The sequence below is a fragment of the Lissotriton helveticus genome, chromosome 11 (genome assembly GCF_964261635.1).
Source record: "Lissotriton helveticus chromosome 11, aLisHel1.1, whole genome shotgun sequence".
Classification (NCBI taxonomy): Eukaryota; Metazoa; Chordata; class Amphibia; order Caudata; family Salamandridae; genus Lissotriton; species Lissotriton helveticus.
The window spans coordinates 540,465,911-540,489,155 of NC_136072.1; the positions used below are offsets into that span (position 1 = coordinate 540,465,911).

General features: G+C 45.2%; 1 protein-coding gene across 1 annotated transcript in view; it reads right to left on the reverse strand.

The window, feature by feature from the left end:
• The window catches only part of GPAT4 (glycerol-3-phosphate acyltransferase 4), a 289,147-nt gene that overhangs the window by 86,927 nt on the left and 178,975 nt on the right, over window positions 1-23,245 (reverse strand). The window contains exons 5-6 of the mRNA XM_078666242.1: window positions 18,245-18,319; window positions 17,048-17,137 (exon numbers count right to left, since the gene is read on the reverse strand). Coding sequence (XP_078522368.1) covers window positions 17,048-17,137; window positions 18,245-18,319 — 165 coding nt within the window. The remainder of the gene's footprint in view (window positions 1-17,047; window positions 17,138-18,244; window positions 18,320-23,245) is intronic.

Below are 23,245 nucleotides of genomic sequence, written 5' to 3' on the forward strand. Positions count from 1 at the left end.
TGGCAATCCACGAAGGCGTTTTCCCGACAGCGTGGAAAATGGCCATAGTTAAGCCCCTTCTAAAGAAGACCACTTTGGACCCGGCGATTTTAAAGAACTTTTGCCCAATTTCCTTACTCCCAGCCCCCTCGAAAATGCTAGAGGCCCATCTACACAACCACCTGAGTGCCTTCCTGGACAATTCCAGCCTACTGGACTCTTCTCAGAACGGGTTTCGGAGGGCACATAGCACTGAGTCCGCCCTGACAGTAGTCACAAACAACATCCGCGCTAAGGTCGACAGTGGCCAGACTACCCTTCTGGTCCTGCTCGACCTTACAGCTGCTTTTGATACCATGTCCCCTTCCATCTTGGCCAAGCGCCTTAGGGGGATAGGAGTGGACGGACAAGCGCTTAGCCTTCTGACATCCTTTCTTGACCACCGTGAACAGAGGGTCAAGTTGGGTGTCTTTCTTTCCCCAGTCAAGCCTGTGCAGTGTGGGGTGCCTCAGGGCTCGTCCCTGAGCCCCACGCTCTTTAATATCTATGTGGCGCCGCTTGCCAGGCTTGTGAGATCATTTGGGCTGGAAGTCCTATCTTACGCTGACGACACCCAGATTATGGTTTCTCTCTCGCAATCTATAGACATCACGGCCCGGAACTTCAGGAATTTTAAGGAAGCAGTGGCGGGTTGGATGAGAAGGAACTTCCTCAAATTAAATGGGGAGAAAACGGAGGTCCTTATCTTCGGAGGCAAGGAAGAGTTCTGGTCGATGGAGTGGTGGCCTTCTGCTCTTGGAGCTTGCCCTACGCCCTCACAGTCTACCCGCAACTTGGGTATAATCTTTGACACCAAGCTCTCCTTTGACAAACAAGTCAGCAGGACTGCCTCAACCTGCTGTGGGGTCCTAAGAATTGTGAGGAAAATTGTACACTATCTTTCCATCGAGGCCCGATAACATGTCACTGTGGCCCTCATATCCTCAAGGCTAGATTACTGCAATGCACTATACCTAGGAATCAACAAACAACTAGTCCACCGCCTCCAAATAGTGCAAAATGCAGCAGCTAGGTTTGTTGCTGATGCCCCAAGGCTTTCATCAGGCTCCTCTATCAGGAAGAATCTGCATTGGCTCCCCATGCAGGCCAGGATAGAGTTTAAGGTCCTGTGTCTCACCCACCGGGCCCTGTATGGATCCGGTGCTGAAGACATCAGACCCCTTGTGTCCCCCCGGTAGGGCACTTCGCTCAGCATATAAAAATCTTCTTTCTGTACCACGAGTCATCAAAGCCAGGTGGGGCGGGAGGGCCTTTTTCTCCCTCGCCCCCAGGATTTGGAACATACTTCCGGCTGAACTCAAAGGACAAACCTCCTATCCTCTCTTCCGAAAAGCATTAAAGACTTGGCTTTTCAGGGAGGCCTACCCATAGTCGGTTCACCCCTTCTCCCTTCATACAGTTAGAACGATCCTTAGCGCCTTGATGCCTCTGGGCAAAGTTGCACTTTATAAATCCTTACTCAACTCAACCTTGGCTGGCAAAATGCATAGGCACAACTCTATTGTTAGACTGTTTTTTCACACAGCAGCTGAGCATAAGTATGGAGTAGTAAGTTGCGAAAACATTGCGACCATCCGAATGGTGTATGAGGAAGCAAATATCAATAATACAGAGATCTATAACAGGACACTGACACCAGGGAGGAAGTGGATGCATGTGAATCTGCAGTACTAGAAGATACAAATAGATATTTACAGGGTAAGCAGCATTTTCCATTTTTAGTGCTGTAGATGCACATGCTCTACTTAGACTGTAAAGCAGTACTCCCAAAATGGTGGCTAGTCAGTGGATGATGCAGATGTCTGGAATAAAGTCCTTTCCTTTAGACTGTGTGACCAACTTTATCCTGTTGACGTGCCAGAATATCTACAGTACAGTTTTATAAAGGGGTGTCTGTGGACGACCGTGGAGATGCTTTACAGATGTAAGCTATGGAAACGTTATATGACGAGGCCATGGTTGCCCCTTTCTTCCTAGTAGTTTGTGGTCTAGAGAGCACTCTTTTTGCTTTAAGGCAGCATGTTTAAATACAAATAATGATCCATTTATCTGTGCAAGCTTATAAAATCGGTTGACCTTTACAAGATTTAGTAACACTGACAAAAGCTGCAGAGTTTTTTGAAGGTTTGGTCCTGTCATTGTAGTACATTAGTATAATGAGGGCGATTATTCACGTATGCGTCTTAGTGCGATAATAGCTCCACCGGGGGGCGGTGGGGAGAGATGTTTACCATAGCATCTGTACCACATATGGTAGAAGTGAGAGAGGAGGAAACCCATAGGCACATATCCCTGACCATTTAATCCATAGTGCATTGTCCACAGACTTTGGGTGTGGAAGCCAAGAGTCAAAGTTGTGCCAATTAATTTTTTCACGAGTAGCGAATAGCTCTATTTGTAGGAACCCTCAATATTGAAAGTACAGTAGTAGGACTCGAGGGTGGAGTTACCAGTTGTGAGTGTGTTGATGCATTCTGCCGACCAAGTCCGCAATGCCATTGCCCATTCTTGGCAAGTACTCTGCAAGGAGGTGAATGTGATGATGAATCGCCAATGGAAAATATTTTGCACCAGTGCTAAGGGGTGTGGTGAGCGAGTTCCACCCAGTTTTTGCAGGTAGCACAGATAGGTAATATCGTCGTTTTTTTAAAGTAATACTTTGCTCTGAATGTTTTGAAGGAAGGTTTTGAGGACTAGGTGAATGGCAAAAAGTTCCACAAAGTTGATTTAGAACGACAGTAGCAGGGGAGACCACAGACCCCTATCTACCATGTTGCTGAGATGAGCCACGCAGCCAACAAGAGATGCGTCCATGGAGATGGTCACTTGAAGAATGGGTTTCATGAAGGGTCTGCCCTGCAACAGACGTTTGCTGTTTCACCACTGCACAGAGCAATTAATGCTGTCCTTATCAACACTAGATTCTGTAGGTGACCCTTTGTTGGTGAACTTTGGGCTCGAGGCATGCCCGCAATGGATGCATGTGCAATTTGGCATGGCAAACTATGGCAATACAGGAAGCCATTGTTCCTAAGAGGAGCACCACTATTCTTACTGGAAGTCGACAATTTTGAAAGAAAAAGCAGTTGATGCTGGAAGGCTAGCACTCTTTGGTGGATGCCTTGCCGGTGATGGCATTGAGAATTGACCCTCGTAAGGGCTGCCGGTGAGCTTGGAGGCATTTATTGCAGATCCCAAGCTATGATACTGGGAGATAGCAACTGGAGTGTGTGCTAGACACTGAAGTCTGCCCATACTCTTCATCAGCCAAACGTCTAGATGGGGGAAGACATGCATGTCCCCCATTTCTGAGGTGGGAGGCTATGACTGCTAGACATTTTTGAACACCCTTGGGCTGTAGTTACCCTGAAGGAAGCAGCGTGAATTGGTTATTTTGACCACTTACTGTGAAGGGAAGATAGCGCCGGTGAGCAGAATGAATGGGTATGTGGAAGGAGATGCCTTCATATCTAGAGTGGTCATTAGGCCGCCTTGCAGTAGCAGAGGAATAACATTATATAGGGTTGACATGTAAAAATGTTTACAGGATGTAGTTGTTGAGGGGCCTGAGGCTAAGGATTGGTCTGAGAGCCAACCTTTTTTGGGATTATTGAGATCAAAAAGTAACCCCCTCTGCTGTAAGGGTACTGCCTCGATAGCCACTTTGAAGAGAAGTGCGTGTACTTCATCTTAGAGAAGGCAGATGTATTCCGAGCTGTGGGTGTGTGCTCAGGGAGGAATGTTTGGCAGGGCTGAGAAAAGCTCTAAGTAATACCCCTGTATATAATCCCTAGAACCAAATGGTATGAGGGGATTTCCTCCTGAGCAACACCCCTGTTATAGAATCCCTATAAGTAAATGGTATGAGGTGATTTCCTCCCAAACAGCAAGATAATCTTGCAATCTCCTTTCACTTCTCTGCCCCCCCATGCTTGAGCCATGAGATCAGTGTTTTGAGGTGGAGGCTTCCCTGGTGGAAGTACTTGTACATCCGCCCTGTTGTACTTATAACCCCGAAAGGACACGTGTGTGTAACCCTTGCCTCCCTATTGGTGGTAGGGCTGCTGCAGCCTTTGATATGACTGGAGCTGTTCAGGTGAAGTGGTTTATGCTTCCAGTCTATAGTGCAGTCTATGAAAAGAGCCCCTAGTGAATGGCTTCTGGAGGGCATCTATAGATTTTGCCATTTGTGTCTTTTAAAAAAAAGTTTCTACCATGTCATTTACCTGAAGGCCAAAGAGGGGTTTGCAATCAAAAGGTAAATTGATAAAGTGCTACTGTACCTCTGACATAAAGCCCGAGACGTGTAGCCATGAGTGAGTAAGGTGGATACTGTAGGTGGTTACTCCTATAGCTGCTGTGTACGCTGCATCTAGCTCATATCTTATGATGGCAATGGAGAGGATTTTGGACTCTGACACAATCTCCCCCTTCCTCAACTGCTCAGGGACGTGCTGCAATAGGCCCTCCATTTCCTACCACTGTGCTTCATCACATTGTGAGTGGAGGCCGACGTAATAAGCCAAATGCCTGGAAATGAATATGCTACTTACCAGTATGCATCTGTTCTTGGCATGTAGGGCTGCTAACATTCATATCTTAGCATTAGATCGCCGCCTAGTGTTGGGTCCGGATGATCGCACATTGTTGTCCTGGAAGAGTCTTCGAAGTATCCTGAGATAGGTGGCTCCTCCCCTGGACTACAGTGCGCATGGGCATCGGCTCCATCCTCAGATTGTTTTTCGCCATTGTGGCAGAAGATGGAGTGAAAAGTGTAAAGGATGTCTATGCTAATGATTGAATACAATAGTATATCTGCAGCTGCGACAGGCACCGGGGAGGAGGGTGGGCGATATGAATGTTAGCAGCCCTACATGCCAAGAACAGATGCATACTGGTAAGTAGCATATTCAGTTCGAGGCATGTGGGCTGCTAAATTCATATCTTAGCATAGAATACATAGCAGTCCCTCCATCAGCGGCGGTTGCCCGTGCCAGCTGCAGAAACTTGAAAAAGTGTCTTGAGAACAGCCTGTCCTACAGCAGCTTGCTGCTTGGAATGTACATCAACACAGTAGTGTTTTGTAAAGGTATGTGGTGTAATCCACGTGGCTGCTCTGCAAATATCCTCTAAAGGAATGTTTCCTAGGAAAGCCATGGATGCCCCCAATTTGCATGTGGAGTGCGCCCTTGGGGGTATCGTTAAAGTGCGCTTGGCCTTTTGATAACATATTTGGATGCACTTAACAATCCACCTGGCTATTCCTGCTTTGGAAATAGGGTTGCCTTTGTGTTGTGGTGAGAAGGCAACAAAAAGTTGTTTTGTTTTCCTAAAGTGTTGTGTTCTGTCAATGTAGTACATTAACGCCCTCCGTACGTCTAACGTATGGAGCATTCTTTGCGCCACCGTTTGTGGGTTTTGGAAGAATGCCGGTAAGTCAATAGTTTGGTTGAGATGAAACTGTGACACCACCTTCGGAAGGAATTTGGGGTTAGTACGTAGTACCACCCTATTTGGATGAATCTGAATGAATGGCTCTTGGATTGCGAGCGCTTGCAGCTCACTAACACGCCTCAGTGACGTAATAGCAATTAGGAAAGCCACTTTCCACGTTAGGAACTGGAGTTCACACGAGTGCAGTGGTTCAAATGGTGGTCCCATCAGTCTGGTGAGGACCACATTGAGGTTCCACACCGGAGCTGGCGGTGTTCTTGGGGGAATGACTCGTTTCAGACCTTCAAGGAAAGCTTTGATGGCCGGCACTCTGAAGACAGAGAGGTGCTGCCTATTCTGAAGATATGCTGCGATGGCGGATAGATGTATCCGAATGGAAGTGTACGCTAGATTGCACTTGTACAGATGTAGCAGATAACAAATGATGTTAGGGATAGATGCATCTAGCGGGGTGATGTCATTAGCCGTACAGTAAATGACAAAACGCTTCCATTTTGCAGCATAGCATGCTCTGGTAGTAGGCTTCCTTGCCTCCTTGATGATGTTCATGCATTCTGGAGGTAAGTTAAGGTATCCGAACTCTAGGACTTCAGGAGCCAGATCGCCAGGTTGAGCTGTTGTGGATCTGGATGCTGAATTTCTCCATGGTTCTGCGTCAAAAGTCTGGGCGTGAGGCGCAGTCTTTGATGCGGCACCACTGAGAGTTCGAGGAACGTGGTGTACCATGCTTGGCGCGCCCACGTTGGAGCAACTAGGATGAGAGTCATCGCGTGCTGCCTTAGCTTTCTTGCCACCAGCGGTATCAGAGGGGCTGGCGGAAAAGCGTACGCAAATTTGCCTGACCAGTTCATCCATATCGCATTCCCCTGCGACTGTGGGTGAGGGAACCTGGCGGCAAAGTGTTGGCATTTTGCGTTTTCTTTTGTTGCAAACAGGACTATCTCCGGATGACCCCACTGCTGGAAGTACGGGTGGAGTACAGATGGGTGTAACTCCCACTCGTGCATTTGATGGCTGTGTCTGCTGAGCAGATCCGCCATTAGATTGTCCTTGCCCGGGAGGTGTTCTGCCATGAGGAAGATGTTCCTCTGAATGGCCCACCGCCACATGCCCTGAGCCAGATGAGACAGCTGTGGCGAGTGGGTGCCCCCCTGCTTTTGAATGTAGTACATCGCGGTCATGTTGTCCGTCCGGACCAACACTACCTTGTTGCACAGATGTACAATGAAGGACTTGAGTGCCATGAAGATTGCCATCAGTTCCAGATAGTTGATGTGCATCTTCTGTTGCTGCGTCGTCCATAGTCCCTGCACAGTGTAATTGAGCAGATGAGCTCCCCATCCCTGGAGAGATGCGTCCGTTGTCAGGGTAATCTGTGGCACTGGCTCCTGGAACAGTCGGCCCTTGCAAAGGTTGTGTGGAGTCCACCAATGCAGAGAGTCGTATGCCCGACTGGTAACCAACACTAGGTCTGTTAATTGTCCCTGAGCCTGTGTCCACTGATTTGCTAAGCACTCCTGGAGCGGGCGCATATGTAGCCGTGCGTGAGGGACTATGAAGATGCAGGAGGCCATCATGCCTATCAACTGCATGAACACTCTCGCTGGAAGTGAGTGTTGTGATCTGAACTTCTGGATCAGAGACTGCATGCTGTCTATCCTGACTTGGGTTGGTTGAGCCACGGCTGTCAGGGTATTGATCGTCGCGCCTAGAAACTGCCGGACATGCGCCGGTTGAAGGTGCGACTTTGGATAGTTCAACGAGAAACCTAGATCGTGAAGGAGGTGAATGGTAGTCGACATGTCCGCGGCACACTGTTGTTCTGACTTGGCTTGAACGAGCCAGTCGTCCAGGTAGGGGTAGACATGGATGCCCTGCCTCCTGCGGTGCGCCGCTTCTGTCGCCAGACACTTTGTAAACACCCTTGGGGCTGTGGTGACTCCGAAGGGTAGGACTTTGAACTGATAATGTTTGCCTTGGATAGTGAACCTGAGGTATTTTCTGTGGGACGGGTGTAGTGGTATGTGGAAATAAGCATCCTTGAGGTCTAAGGTTGCTAAGAAGTCCCCCTGGTTTAATAAGGGAAGAATCTGTTGCAGTGTGAGCATATGGAAATGTTCTGACAGTATATACAGGTTTAGGGGACGTAGATCCAGAATGGGTCTGAGAGATCCGTCCTTCTTTGGGATAAGGAAGTACAGGGAATACACCCCTGTGCCTTCCTCCTCCACTGGCACGAGCTCGATCGCGCCTTTTTGCAGCATCACCACTACCTCCTGCTGCAATAAGTGCAAGTGCTCTGCGGACATAGGCCTTTGCCTTGGCGGGATGTTGGGTGGAGTGGATTTCAACTCTAGGCAATAACCATACTGGACTAGTTGACGCACCCACCTGTCTGTGGTGATGTTTCTCCAGACGGGCAGGAACTGCTGCAGTCTCCGACCGACAGGTGTTAAGTGGTCGGGGGGCAGTGACAGAGAGTCACTGTTTGCTTGGGGTAGAGGAGCGGGAGCTGTTGTTTCCTCTGCCGCGACCTCTGTTGCTGTTATTTCTGTAACCACCCTTGTTCGGTTTTGTGAACGAGGATTGTGCTCCACCTTTTGAGAATTGAGATTGTTGACCCATTTGTCCTCTGGTGACTCCACGTGCACCTGAGCGACGAAAATTGTTGCCACGAAACTGTTGTGACTGTAGGGCCCCCATGGACTTAGCAGTTTCTGTGTCCTTTTTTATCTTTTCGAGGGTGGTGTCAACATCTGGACCAAACAGTCGATCAGGATTGACTGGCTGATTAAGGATGGTTGTCTGAATATCAGGTTTAAACCCAGATATGCGGAGCCAAGCCTGTCGTCTCAGCATGACGCTAGTGTTGATCGCCCTAGCTGCTGTGTCTGCGGCGTCAAGTGCACACTTGATGGCTGCGTTGGAGATCAATTTTCCTTCCTCTATAAGCAGTTTTGTGCCCTCTTGAAACTTTGGAGGCAGGTGTTGTACAATCTGTTCTAGGGTGTCATAATGCGCCCTATCGTAACGTGCTAAGAGTGCTTGTGTATTAGAAATACGCCAAAAGTTGGCAGCTTGTGCAGCTACTCTTTTGCCCCCTGCCTCTAGCACTTTGGACTCCTTATGTGGGGGAGGAGCTTCACCCGTTGTTTGGGAGTTGGCCCGTTTGCGGGCATTGGCGACCACCAGGGAGTCTAGCGGCAACTGTCCCCGAATGTATGCAGGGTCTGCAGGTGCTGGTCTGTACTTTTTTTCAATACGTGGATTGACCACTCTCGCCCTAGTGGGTTCCTTAAAGATGTCCGCAGCATGTTTGAGGACTCCCTTGAGCATAGGCAGTGTCTTTACAGTCCTCTCAGAGACTGAAAACGTGTCAAAGAGAAAGTCTTCTTCAACCGGGTCAGCATGCATGTCCACATCATGATTAGCAGCTGCCCTCTCAATTAGTGCATGAAAACCTGCAGAATCCTCTGTTGGGGATGCACGTGCACTGAATGGTTGTGGATCTTGCCCCACACTCTGGGTGCCTTGGTCACCAATGTCATCATATGCATCTGGATGTGCATCTGGTTCATTGATGGGGAAGGTGTATTGGTCCTCTTCATCATATCCCTCCCCTTCAGATTGGTCAGGTGAGGGAGTAGGGCTTCTTCTAGGAGGAGGCTGGATAGGCTCTATCAGGTTAGAAGCGTCCTGAGGCACCCTTTTCTTCTTTAGTGGGATGACATAGGAGTCCAGAGGCTCCGAAGTGATCCTCCTTTTGTATGGGGTTAATTTGCCTGTGTTGGCGTTGATGAAGTGCTCCGAATCGTCCTCTGATTCGAGTTCTCGACCTGAAGGTGCACCTGCCGTAGAAGAATCCGAATTCTTTGGCGTCGATTTCGTGGAAAAAGCCTTCGGAGCCTCTTTCGGCGGCAGAAGGAAGAGAAGCTTACTCTTAGGCTTTGCCGGAGCGTCCTTCGGCGTCTGAGGCGACGGCAACGGAGCCGACATAGCAGCGGCCTTGTCCCTGATTCTCTGTAGCGAAGCGGCGATGGGGGACGCTTCACTCACAGTGTCTTTTGTCGCTGACGAGGGTGTCTTGACCTTCCCCTCGGATCCGACGTCATGGTGGCCTTTCTTAGGTTTGGACGCCGATGCAGTTGTCGCCGACCCAGAGTCCTTGGATCGATGCGCAGATGTGCCAGCTGTCGATCCGTGCGCCTTCGTCGGTTCCGCGTCCACTACGCGACCGACCAACGGAGTCCCAGGCGTAACCGGAGCCGTGCCGCTGGCCTTGGCGTGCTTAGACGGCGTCGCCGCGGTCGATCCGTGCCGACCACCTTTTGTAGAGGATCCCTCCTCTTGCGCCGATTTTGACCCTTTTGAATCGACCGGCTTCTTCGACTTCTGCGGACCGGAGGTCGACGGAGCCGATGCGGCGGCGGGTGCAGTAGTTTTCTGTGTGCCGGCCGCCATTTTAGGGACGCTCGAGTCCATAAGTTTCGGTTTTGTTTTAGGGTCGGCCATTTTAGGTGTAGTCGACACTGTAGGTTTCGGTTTCGATTTTGATGTGGCCTGCTCAGCAAGTATGTCCGTGGCCGGGCCTGATGGCGGGGCCGTGGCTTGCGGCACGGGGTCTTGGGTAAGGCCGACTGGCGATCCCGTGACCCGATCGTGATCTTCGAAACCTTCGGGGCATAGCTCGTCCCCTGAGCTATCTTCCGCGGCCCCATAAATTTCTTCGACGTCCCCTACCTCGTCGACGTATTCAAGGCCTTGACCCACGACTCAGTCGTCGTCCGCCGGATCCGCCTCGACCTCCGTTTCGGGTGGGGATAACTGGAGATGATGAACCTGTTCATCTTCTTCTTGGTCGCCGAAGATGTTTTCAGGATCCGGGGCCGCTTGTCTGGCCTCCAGGCGCACCGCGCGCCGGAGCTTAAGAGTTTTCTTTGACCGGAACTGAGCGCAAGCCTTGCACTTGCCGTCGTCATGGTCCGGTGAAAGGCATTTGTTACAGACCGGGTGCAGGTCTATATGTGGGTACTTAGACCCACAGAGCGGACAGTACTTAAACGGACTCCGCTCCATGCTTGAAAGTAGCGGTCGTGTCGCGATGAGAAGGCCTCGACGTCCGAAGAGTGAAAAACTCCGCTGAATCCGACTCTAAGAGTTAGAAGAACTCGAGACCGTGCGCAAACAATACCGACGCTATAAAATATAAGACCTTTTGGTCTTAAAAAGTAAGTTTTACTCGGTTCCGACAGAGAGAAGTCGAGACCGCATCCGAACCCAATGGCGGAAAAAAACAATCTGAGGATGGAGCCGATGCCCATGCGCACTGTCGTCCAGGGGAGGAGCCACCTATCTCAGGATACTTCGAAGACTCTTCCAGGACAACAATGTGCGATCATCCGGACCCAACACTAGGCGGCGATCTAATGCTAAGATATGAATTTAGCAGCCCACATGCCTCGAACAGACATTTATGAGAACGGCATCGCTAGTCCTGAGGAAAGCCAGACGACCCTTAAAGGGCGATAAAAGTGGCTGAAATATGTTGACACAAGAAAATCGGTAAGGAGAGACAAAGGGGTCCTAATGACCCCCTAGACCATCTCCATTTTTTCAATGTTGTAATCCTTTCCAGGAAACCCACGATTTAAGACTTTGAATGGTATTCCTGAGTTAGTTTTACATTTACACTACATTGTCTGTCTTTATGTAGTTTACTGCGTTTATCCCTACATAGGTCTGTGTTGTCTTTATCTTGCTCCATCCCAGGCGTTGGTCTGCGCAGGAATGTTGTAGCCGTATGATGAAGCATGCCACTATAAAGTGGGAAGGGCATTTTTTTGAAAACCTTATGTTTTTCCAGAGGGGTGTTTCTTTTACACCAGCCTCTTCCTCCTTTTCCTCTTTTTGTGGGTATTTGAGTTTATTATAGGGAGAATGGAAAAGGAGTGGTACCGCTCTCCCCTTCTTGGATGTGTGAAGATGTAGAAAAGCAAATCTAAGAGTCATTGCTCATGCGCATTGCCAACTAAAGAAAAAGTAGGAGGGTATCCTGAGACTCAAAGACTTCTTTGAAGAAAAACAACTTGCAATGTCGGAGCCCAATACTAAATAGGATGAGTATGCAGAGCATTTGCATCTACAGCTTCACATTCTACAAACTTTACATTGATTACAATAGATAATCTTCTACAGGCTCAAACTGGTTGCAAGAGAGTAGGCTGCACTCCTACTATAATGAGACTAGCACGGAGGATGGACTTCATACTAGAAAAAAGTCAATATCAGATGTTTGTCCCATAAAAGGTGATTTAAACAGAGATACGTACTTTAAAGCACAGACTGAATGTACCTCAACAAAAAAATTCAGAACGAAAAAACATCGGCAATAAAGAGCAAAATCAGGCCGAGTTACTTGGAGTGAGCAAAACCTCTATAATGCCAAATGGAAAGAGGAGGTTCCCCATGGGAGCCACTCCTAGTTTCAAAAAGCAATAGCTGCCATTAAATTGATTTTGTAGCAGAACTATTTGCTTTCATATAATGGACATAAAATGCTTTTGAGGCAAAATAAATGAAGTCTAAAGTGATTTAAGGGGAGACAAAAAACGGAGAAAATCTGAATTAAAAAAATCCTCTCACTAGAACAAAATGTGAGATGAACAAGTTACTTACTTTCAGTAACTTTTTTTCCATTGATACTCAATTTAATCACAGATTCCTCCCCTTCTGAATACGCCAGGTGCCAACCTGGTTCTGGAAGATTGTTACAGCATATCCCATCCAAGCCAATAGGTCGCGTAATCAGACTCCACAACAGCCTCATTCCACCCCGGAAGTGGCGGTCAAAGCCCCATCTAAGTGCCGCGGCTGCTTGCTGAAATCAGTTCCTTTCTTGCCACTGCCCCCACTGTGTGGTGACGAGCACAATCAATCAGATGTGCCAGGGTGAAGATGTGGGTTATGGGACCTATTTAGATTGAACAAAAGACCATTCCAAAGAATGGGGCAGTAGGAGAGGAAGGATAAATTTGCAGTTAGATAGAGTACCCAATAGAAAACAGTGTTACTGTAAATTCCTCACCATCTGAATTGATACCAAAGCTGTGCCTCCCAAGTGGTGAGCCTGTGGTTTGGTTCAGGTAAGGTCTGACGGGAACGAATGGGCGAACTGCCTTTCCTGTCGAACCTGGCCATCAAGGCATTAGTGCTGCATGAACCTATGCACTGATTCCCACGTTACAGCGTGAGATATCCAAAAGATGCACTTCGTGTGCAAAAGCAGTGTGTAGCAGCCTTGGCTGTGGAGGAATATGCCCTCAGAGCTTCCGGAGCTGCTTATTTGCCAATGCGTAGCAGATTTTAATATCGGACTATCCGTATTAATAAGGTCCTTTTCTGCACTGCCTTGTCTTTCTTTGCCCCATAGAATTCTACAAAGGGCTATTTGTTCATCCACCTGATGGTCTTTGATGCGATCAATGTAAAAACTCAATGCTCTCTAGGAATCAAACAGATGAAGTCTCTCCTCATAATTTGAGGAGTGAGGTGGCGCAAAGAACATTTAGAAAAGCAGTGAAATCTTCAACATGATAGGGAGTCTTCACCTTTGTCAGGAAGTCCACTCTAGATTCCAGCACCAGTTTGTCAGTAAAAAAAATGGTGTAGGGCTGCTCGTCTAAGAGAGACTGAAGCTCACTCATGCAACGTGAAACATAAATAGGTTAAAAGGGTTGAACAAATAACCTGTAAAAGGGCCCACTGCAAATTTTTGCTAGGACAAAGAAACAATCAATCTGACAGATGGGTCTGTACGTGGGGTGCCACACCTGGCCACAAACTTGTCCCGGAGCTCTGAGTAAACAGACTTTGTAGAGGGACGCTTAGTAACAAGGACAACATCCACTAATGCGATAGGGAAATTAAATCCAGCCAACTGCTGCCGCTCAGTCTCCACTAATGGAGGTGTAGACTGTGCAGGTCCATGTACCTGCCCTGATGCCGTGACAGAAGAACATCCTGAAGCGGCAGCCTCATCGGAAGATATATGCTCATGCCCAGACATTTCAGGTACCACTCTCCTGGCCTAATCCGAAACCACTAAGATGACTTAGGCCACGTCGTCGTTGAGCTTCAGAACTTGTGGAAAGTGCAGCAGAGGCAGAAAGGCTTACAGGAGTCCTGTGCTCCACTCTAGGCGTAATGAGTCTCTGAGGGAGCACATTCGTGGGAACTCCAGAGTGCAAAAATGATGACATTGCATGTTCTTGACCGTGGTAAAAAGGTCGAGCCAGTTTCTTCACATTGCGAGAAGATGTCCTACGACCCCTCCAGGTGCAACTGCCAATATGTGAGCGGCTAGGCATAGCCAACAGAGTTAATCTGTGTGGTGTTTAAAGCTCCCTGCTGGGTGGTGCACAACTAGGAGAACTGCCATGACAGTTCTCCTAGTTTCCACTCTGATTTTAATGGCATGAAGAAACACAGCAAGACAACAATAGCACAATGTAAACATTCCTGAGAGGTGCATCTTGTTATAGATAGCCAGGGCATATCTGGAAACTCGTTTCAAAGTTAAAATGTGCTTTTCCACTGTGGCTGAAGTTAAACTGTGTGGTATTAATCACTACTGCACAGAACACGTCTTCAGCAAACAGAACTTTATCATCTAAATTCAGTAGAAGGTTCAATACTACTAGGCAGTAGAAAGTCAAATAAGGGAAATTATACATGTCTAAAGCCCAGAGTCTTTAATGCAGGGACTGTTGCTCCCTACTGGAAAATGTAGTTTGCATTAGCATAGCTCATGTGGATGGTGTTCATTATTTTAGCCTTCAGAAGTGTCAGGGAAATAGAGCCCGGCAGGACTAATGCAGGGCCTGTCATTTCTGAGGAGTGCAACTTTATTCCCACACCAGGCAGACGATTTAAGAGATCACTGACTCAGAGGTGTGGACAGCAATGTGCACTACAGAGCATGCTGCAGAGAGGAGCATGGAACTGGCAATTAGGGGGTACCCAATATATCTAAATTATCTTGAAAGCGGTCAGCTCTTTCATGCCCTCTCTAGCTCGGTCACTGACAGTGCACAGATGCACCCACCTAAATTCTAAATGTGTTCACATCTAATAATCATGGCTAGTGATAAAGTGTTTTCAATATTGTAACACAGCATCAGTTCACTAATGTATTGTGCTTACTTAATTTGGGGAATATATAAATATAGCTAAACCTATAATAACCGTGTGCACTGTCTATTTAAATAAATATGGAAAAATACTAGCTCCAGAGTCTTAGCTTGCTTGCACCAAAAATAAATGCGGACATATACAGATAAAATGACAAAAAAATAAAGTATGGATAAATACAGACGGAAATGCTAAAAAAATAAATACCATAAAACCAGGAGCCCTAATTAAAATGTACTCTATTTTTCTAAATTGGTTTGGGACTTATCTTGTGTTTTCACTTTATTATGGTTTGTCTGCTGCATAAATACTTTACTCATTACGTTTAAGTTAAGCCTGACTGTTTTCATGCCAAGCTACCAGAGGGGTTAATCACAAAGTAGTGTTCACACCGATAAGGACTGCCACTCCTCAACTAGTAACCCGGTTTCTTACAGCAATGAACATCAAAAGGAGGTGAAGAGTAAAACACAAAAAGATTTTTAATTTTTTTTTAAATGTGGGTCAAAGAGGGAACACAAGTGATTGGGCCAGAATCCTAGGATCACTGGAAGATCAGCATACAAACAAACACATTAAGCTGTCAGAGCTTTAGGAAAAGGAAGTCTGGTGAGAATAATTTTGAGGTTCCACACATGAGCAGATGGCTCCCAAGTGGTCTCATTACTTTTGAGCCCTTCCATGAAGGCTCTGATAACAGGCATCCTGAAAAGGGAAGTCTATTCCCTGTTTTGGAGATACGTACTGACAGCAGCCAAGTGAAGTCTGATAGACATAGACCAGGCATCACTTCTGCAAGTGTAGGAGGTAACAAACAATATCTTGGACTGTTGGTTTGAGAGGATCAACATGTTTAGGATGAGAGTAATGCACAAACCATTTTCAATTAGCCAGAGTCTGCTGTGCAAAGTGGGCCTGCGTGCTTCTTTAAGAATGGTCATGCATTCTGCAGGCAGATTGAGGTACCCAAATTCTAGGACTTCAGGAGCCAAATTGCAAGATTAAGATGTTTGAGATTTGGATGCTTGAGAGTGCAATTATTTTGGGAGAGATGGGCAACTTCTTGTGAGGCACTAGACAGTAGGGTGGTGAACCAGGGTTGCCTTGCCCAAGTCTGAGCTACTAAAATTAGAGAAAGGGATGTTTGCCAAAGTCTCTGAACTACAAGTGGAGGAAGTGGGAGAGGCGGAAAAGCATAGGCAAATATCCAAGATAAGATCATCCATAGTGCGTTGCCCATAGACTGTGGATCTGGTAGCTGGGAGGCGAAGGTTTTTGTTGTAGAAGGTGAGACACGCTGCACAGGAGTCTTTCTGGTGGTCAGGCCACAATCAGAGGTTACAGGCTGGGTGGATGCATGTCCTCAGATATTTTGAGTGACAGATGGGGGCAAAGCTGAAAGTAGTCCTTTCCAGTACTGGGACATTCTTGTGTGTTGAGGAGGTGATCGAGGCCCAAAGGGGTCAGGCCCTGAATGGGACATCGAAGTTGTCCAAACTGCAGAACCGAGTCAAAGGGGGAACACAATAGGTAGAACTGGATGGACAACTGTAATCTCTTCCGACACAGAAGGCACCTGAGCAGGCCCAGCAAGAACAATATGTGGCGTCAAAGGGAACCAGACGTTCAGAGAAAAACACACAATGGAGCTGATGCCTATGCGCATAACGAGCAACAGGTGGAGTCACTGTGCCTTGTGACTCAAAAAGACATCTTTGAAGAAAAACAACGAGCACACATCCAAGTCCAACACTAGAAGGCAGGAGTATGCACAGCATGTGCCTCTACAACTACACATACGACGGAAAAAAAACCAATGAGAAGTGCTTTGTGATTACTACATGAAGAAAAAGCAAATGGGTTCAGATGATTGGTTTTCCTACCTATGGGCACAACAGATCACAAATGACCATTCCCTGCCCAGTAATACTATCCTCTTTGTTCTGATAAACTTTAAATAACTTAAGTGGCATTAAGTTCAGTCCTGAAGTCCTTGGGTAGGTTTACTGTTTTCCCTTCTAATGTATGCTTCTTGTGGTGTTCACTGAGAAATATGCAGTTTTGGGTTACCCTTGAATAGTCCTTCTGTATAAAATCTCAACTTTAAAAGAACACAGTCTTAGTCAGGACACTTACAGTTCTATATAAAAAAGAAGGCCATAAGATACCATTAAAAGTGCTGCGTGTTAGTGCACAAATGGAGGTTCTACCCGGGAAGGTGAAGCTACAGAACCAGAGGGATCAGAGCTTGGTCATGAAACAGAAGCAGTAATGAAACAGAAGCAGTAACTCCTGAAGTTATCATATCTCTATAGGTAGGAGAGAACAGAAAGGGTATGGTGAAGGAGTAAAGGCAGTTTCTTACCTGTTGTGGTACGTGATGATGGCAGTCAGTGCTCGGACACAGATTCGATAGCACATTAAGTGAACGTGCCTACTCATGAACTCTTTGAATCTGAAATGAGAGGCATGGTTATCCCACTACACTGGAGAAGGGAGAGAAGGAGTGAGAAAGTGGAGAAGGGGGAGACAGAGGAAAGAAGTCAAGAAAACAAGAGGGGTGTGCTTATCCCAAAGAAAGCGAGTGAAGGAGAGGGACAACCCTCTGAAACCCACCAAAGAAACAGAGAGCATACTGCAGGGTCACAGAATGAAGAGATTGAAGGAAAAGGGAAAAAGAAAAAAGAAAAAAGTAAAATGGGCCTTATGTACAAAGAATGCATTTGGTAAGAGTGGTCATAATTTGTGCACCAGCTTTTACTGAGTGCATTGGTATTTTGCATACCAGGCTTTGTACTAATAGGTCAAATTGTAAAATACCTACTCATAGTGGGTTGCAATTTGATCTACCACATGAACATGCAAATTGTGACATCAATATCTTGCTACCACACGGATGGTGGCCTATTGGAGACAAAAGACCACCATGTCTGTGACAGCTTTTAAATAAAGCGATCTTTTCGTTAAACGGAATATATATATATATATATATTTTTTATTAAAAGTTGCACAAACTTTTTTGGGAGGAGTAAGCAGTAGTCCATGAACCACTACTTACTCCTAAAAAATGCTTCTATCCATATTTGCATAAGGAGAATGGTCCCGTGGGGACCCATTCCTGGTATTGGATGGTTTGCCACCTCCTTTGAAGTGTCAGTAACCTATCAATGGATAGGTTCTCTTTTTTCACATTCTCACTCTCTCCACAGCGCGGGGACACGCCGGGAGGCGTCACCAGGCGCTTTACAAGCTCCTTTAAACTAAACTAAACTAAACTCCAACCATAGTTTGTAACCATCGATACATATCTTAAGGAATCGGAAATAGCAAGGGACAGCCTTAAACACGCCCCAATTTGCGATTCGGTATTAATTTTGAAACCTACGTTATGGCTAATAACATGTTTCTGAATCGCATTTTTGTACATACCCAAAAATCGATTTTGCAGGCACAAAGCCCTCGATTTTGCGAATTGCGACCTTTGCAACCGCAAAATGGCTTTTTACACACGGCTCTAAATCTTTTGCCAACCCCACCCAGTTGCCACAGACAATAAACTCACCTTCCACTGGGCAAATACCCAACCACTGTGGTCCCCATCACCAGTAGGCTGATCCCAGTTATAGCCAGAGCCACCCTGTATGGAAAAATAAAACTGGTATCAGACAAACAACCCAGAGAAGTCATGCATCAAAGTGTCAGAACCCTCAAACAGCTGCAACAACCATTTGATAACCAGGAGCGAGTGCCGACACCCTTCTGAAAACACAACCCTTTGCAGCATGACCAATGACATCCCCTTTGCATTATGGACAGAAGCTGCCCCTGAGAGACCCACTGCACTGGCAGCTCTGTTGCTGCAGTAATAATGACAGACCAACTGTTTTACGTCTCCAGACGAAATGGCAGATTCTTTCTGCCTTTTGCGATTATCAAAAAGAAGCTTCCTGGCAGTTTTCCCAACTGCTTTGATTATAGGTTTAATAAGTCACTTACATTTAAGACCAAATAAAACCCTCAACAATACTTTCTTTAGAGAGGATCTCCAATTTTAACAATGCAGAGATACCATCAGGCCAGTTCTGACTAATCTATGTACATTAGGTTTTTTGTTTACTCGGCATAACCCCAGTTTCGGATCTCGTTATTTCATTTCCAGGACTTTGGGTTTTCCACAGTTTTGGATGCCATAAATTGTACAGTTATGTATACAAGCAGGGTAGATGGAGTGTTATGTAACAGAAATATGTACAGAAAGAAAGGTAATTTGGGGAAGGGTAAATAAGCTATGATTCTGGCTCAAACATGATAAACCAATTAAACTTTCCAGTTATGGCATGTTGTGTGCTTTAGTAAGAACAACTAGTGCCACCTGCAATGAATAAAGTACCCATTTGTAAAATCATTGAAGAACACGTAACCAACATGGTGGGTTATGAGTTTTGGTAACCATAAATGGAGAGTTTCCGGGGTTGTTATTGTTGTTTAATTCCAACTCTATTGTGCATGTTTGGCTTTCCACAGCTAGTGGTTTGCTGCTGCGGAATCACAATTTTTATTAAAACTGCAATTCTAGTGCCTAGGTTTTTTATCTTTTCTATGACCTGGGGTGGCACCCATACTCCGTGTCTGGGCACCTCGGAGGGGGACCTCTGAATGGCAGTGGAATTTTTCTCTTCTCTGCAACGTGAGAAGATGAAAACAAAATGAAAACGCAATGAAAACAAAAAACGCAATGAAAACAAAAAACAAAAAACAAAGCGCAAGTTTCACTATGGCTAGAAAATTATTCTTTGTCCTTTTCCAGGAAATCACATTTGTTAAAAAATCTGATCTGACTGACAGGATTCGCCAATTTTGGGGCTTGCCATTTTAAATGGAAGAGATATTAGACTGTTTACCCTTTCAAGCCCAAATGGAAACATTTAAAAATTCTTATATCTTAAAAATGATTGAAAGGATTTACACCAAACCAATGAAAGCACACTGAGTACATTTCTACTTTCATGATACGTTTGGTGTAAATCTGTTCAGTAATTTTTGCTGTAGGCACGAGCAAAATTATCTATGTGAGCTAAAAAGGGAAGACACTTCTTTTTTCAACCTCACTAAATTAAATAAACCTAGCGGAATTATGCAAAGTAAACTTAAAAAAATATTAAAACTTTTTTTTAAAGTAAGAGTTTAAAAAAAGAAAAATAATCGAAATAAATGTACAGTCTCTTAACAGGCCAAAATTGTGGTATTCCAAATAAAACTATACAAAATAAATAAGATCAACATAGTAACATACAGCCGTCCATAAGTGTTTTGAAGCAGATTTAAAACTGTGTGTGTAGTGTCTTACTTATTGTATTCGTTATGTACAAAAAATAAATAGCAGGTGCCTGAAATTAACAAATGGCTGAGGGTGGTATATCTCTGACCTTCCACTGCAAGTCAGCCTTTTCATTCGGCAATTCATTACAATGTGTCACTTGATTAAAAAAAAAAAAAATTAAGCTTTATTCGGTTTATAAAATACAACCAAAAAAGCATACTAAAAGTTTGCATTATTCAATTAACAAAACATTTGTTTACACAGTCCAATACATGATTTGATCTAGTACATACTAATACTGAGGCAATTTGGAGAGATTAATACAAAGTTAAAATATTATACAGAAGATTTGGGAAAAGGGATAAAAACATTTAATAAAAAAAAAAGGCTGGTCTATACTTATTGGCCTAAGTTTTTTCGTATGATAAGGCCTCCAAGTGGGAATTATTCGTTCTTTTTATCGCCATTTGTACAAAAGCGATTACTGCATTGCAGACAGTTACATTTTCCAAACTGCAGATATAATTAAAAGCATGTTTATAAAAATACAAATTGTTATCAATAAATAGAGGGCGTAAAGTATACTTTCTGTAGAAATTACAAAAAAGTATAAAGTGCAATGTCGTTTGTGATGATTTTCCATTACAAGGGCAGTTTGTAAGACTACGATTCTACGTGCCCATCTTGGGGAATGCAATCAAGTGATGGAGAGTGCCCAATCGTAATCTAGTTAAAAAGAACCTGTATTGCAAGTTTCTTGTAAACAATAAGTATGGTTGGGTAGTCAAAAATATTGGCCCTTCACAGTATGGTTTAACTGTCTTTTTAAGGCAAACTGCTGTATCACTTGATGCATCTCTTGATTCTGCAAGCCTCGGCTTGAAGGCTCTTATGCTATATTTCTGGATTGACATGGGATCTTTGAGGTCGACATCCACCCTACACTCAATTAAAAGCTTTTGAATATGCTGTAGCCAGGGGATTTTTTTATGGTGATCTAAGGCTAAACAATCCATTATAATCTCCTTTGTGAATTTGGTTTCCTCTTTAGACCAGATTCCATGCCAGAGCATAAGAGCAGCTATACTGATGTATTCACTAATGTAGGGGACCAACAGTTCCTTATGGGTCATATATGAAGAGGTGGATTTGGGAACTGCTAGAAGTCTCTTTAGGAATTTTCTTTCCTGAGATTGCAGAGGAATAATATTGGCCAACCCCCATAATGCAGCACCATAACAAGTTAAAGTGAGACATTTGCTGTTATATAGTGTCAACATTTCCCTTATTGGAATGTTCCCAATTTTTGGGGAAAATCTAAAAATAGCTTCAACTAGGCATGTAAACTTCTATTTACAAAGATTCAAATGAGCACCCTGGCCTGTAAAAATGAGGCCTAAATACGAAAAGGAAAATGTTCTTTCTATGAAAACGTCTTCTACATTGTGACGTCTATGTTTACTTTTCCCTCTACCACAGGTCATAAAATTTTCGGTAAGATTAAGGATTAGGGGCTAGATGTAGGTGGCCAATTACCGGTCTGTAACGGCCGAAATCGGCCGTTACCGACCGGTAATTGGATTTTGAGATGTAGGGGGCAAAAAGCAGGCATTTTCGGTAATTTTACCGAATCGGTAAATATACCGGTCGGTAAAATTACCGAAAATGCATTTTCGGTATGTAGGTGCCAAGTTGCACATTGACACAGGGCTTTGAAAATCGGTATTTTACCATGCAATACAATTGCATGGTAAAATACCGATGCAGGTGTACATGCACATCTTAGGGCATGTATGTGTGCCACATGGCACACAAGCCTAAAACAGGGTTGCCAGAGGGTGTCAAAGTGACACCCCCTGCACCCTTGCTAAAATCGGTATTTACCGATTCTGTAATTACAGAATCGGTATTGCCCATTGATTCCTACGGGCTTCACAGCCCATAGGAATCAATAGGAAATACCGTTTCGGTATTTCCAGATTCGGTAAATACCGAATCTTAACGATTCGGTATTTCCACATCTGGAAATACCTACATCTCCCCCCTTCATATTTACCACTTCTTAAATACCGAATCGGTAAAATTCGGTATTTAAGAAGTGGTAAATATGAATTACCTACATCTGGCCCTTGATCTTTTCCATTCATGAATTGTGCAACATTTCCGATTAAGCATTGTAGTCCGTTGGCTGTCCTTCATAGCAGGACTGCATCGTCCGCATACAAGAGGACTGGAGTTATACGATTACCAATTCTGGGGGCGTCAGCATGCAAATTTTGCAGGGATATATCAACATTATTGATGTAAAGGCAGAATAAAAGGGGTGCAAGGACGCACCCTTGACATATACCTCGAATGATTTCAAACGGGAGGCATACATTTGTGACAGATAAATTATTATGTCCTTAGGGGCACCCATCCCTGATCGGGTCTGCCATAGTTTGGCGTGGTTTACTAGATCGAATGCACTTGTGAGGTCTACGAAGCAAATATGTAGTTTGCCTTCCTTAGAAACTGTGTATTTCCCAATCAACAGTTCGAGGTTGACGGACTGTTCAACCTTCCTGCACTTGAAGTTAATTTGACCAGGAGAGGTGATCGCCAAACATTATTTCGGCGATTTCTTAGCCTGGAAATGAAATTCTTAATTCTCAAGCTCAATACCAAGATCCTTAAAAATATGTGGTGGGAAGGGAGAATTGCAGGAATCAGTAAATGAATAAAAAGCCAAGATGTGCCACATGCTACATGTCCTTGTGTAAAATATTCCAATAAGCCTCATCTAATCTGGTGTAGCTGAGGCATGGTACTATGAGGCACATCAAGAGAGAAGCTCCTTTAACTCCTCAGCATATAAAAGGAGTATGCTGGCTCTTTTCCTCACAATATGTCTAAAAATGACTCCAAGCTATGAACAACTAAACCTCAAGGAGAAACTTAGAAAATAATAATAATAGCTGCTTCATCCCCTGATAACTGCAACAAAAAAAAAAACTATTGATGGGCAGAATGGTGCACGATGACAAACATTCACCCCAGTACAGAGATATGGGCCTAAATCCATCGTTTTTTTGGTTCCCATGCCATTCCAGTTTAAACCCAGCCATATGCAAGTGCGTCTTGACTAAGCATGGGCGGATTTTGCGGATCCACGATTCACGAATTTGCGGATTCACGGATCGGCGGATTTGGGGGCGGGGCTTCCTCGAGTGTGTGGGCGGGGCCAAACGGACGGGGCTTCCA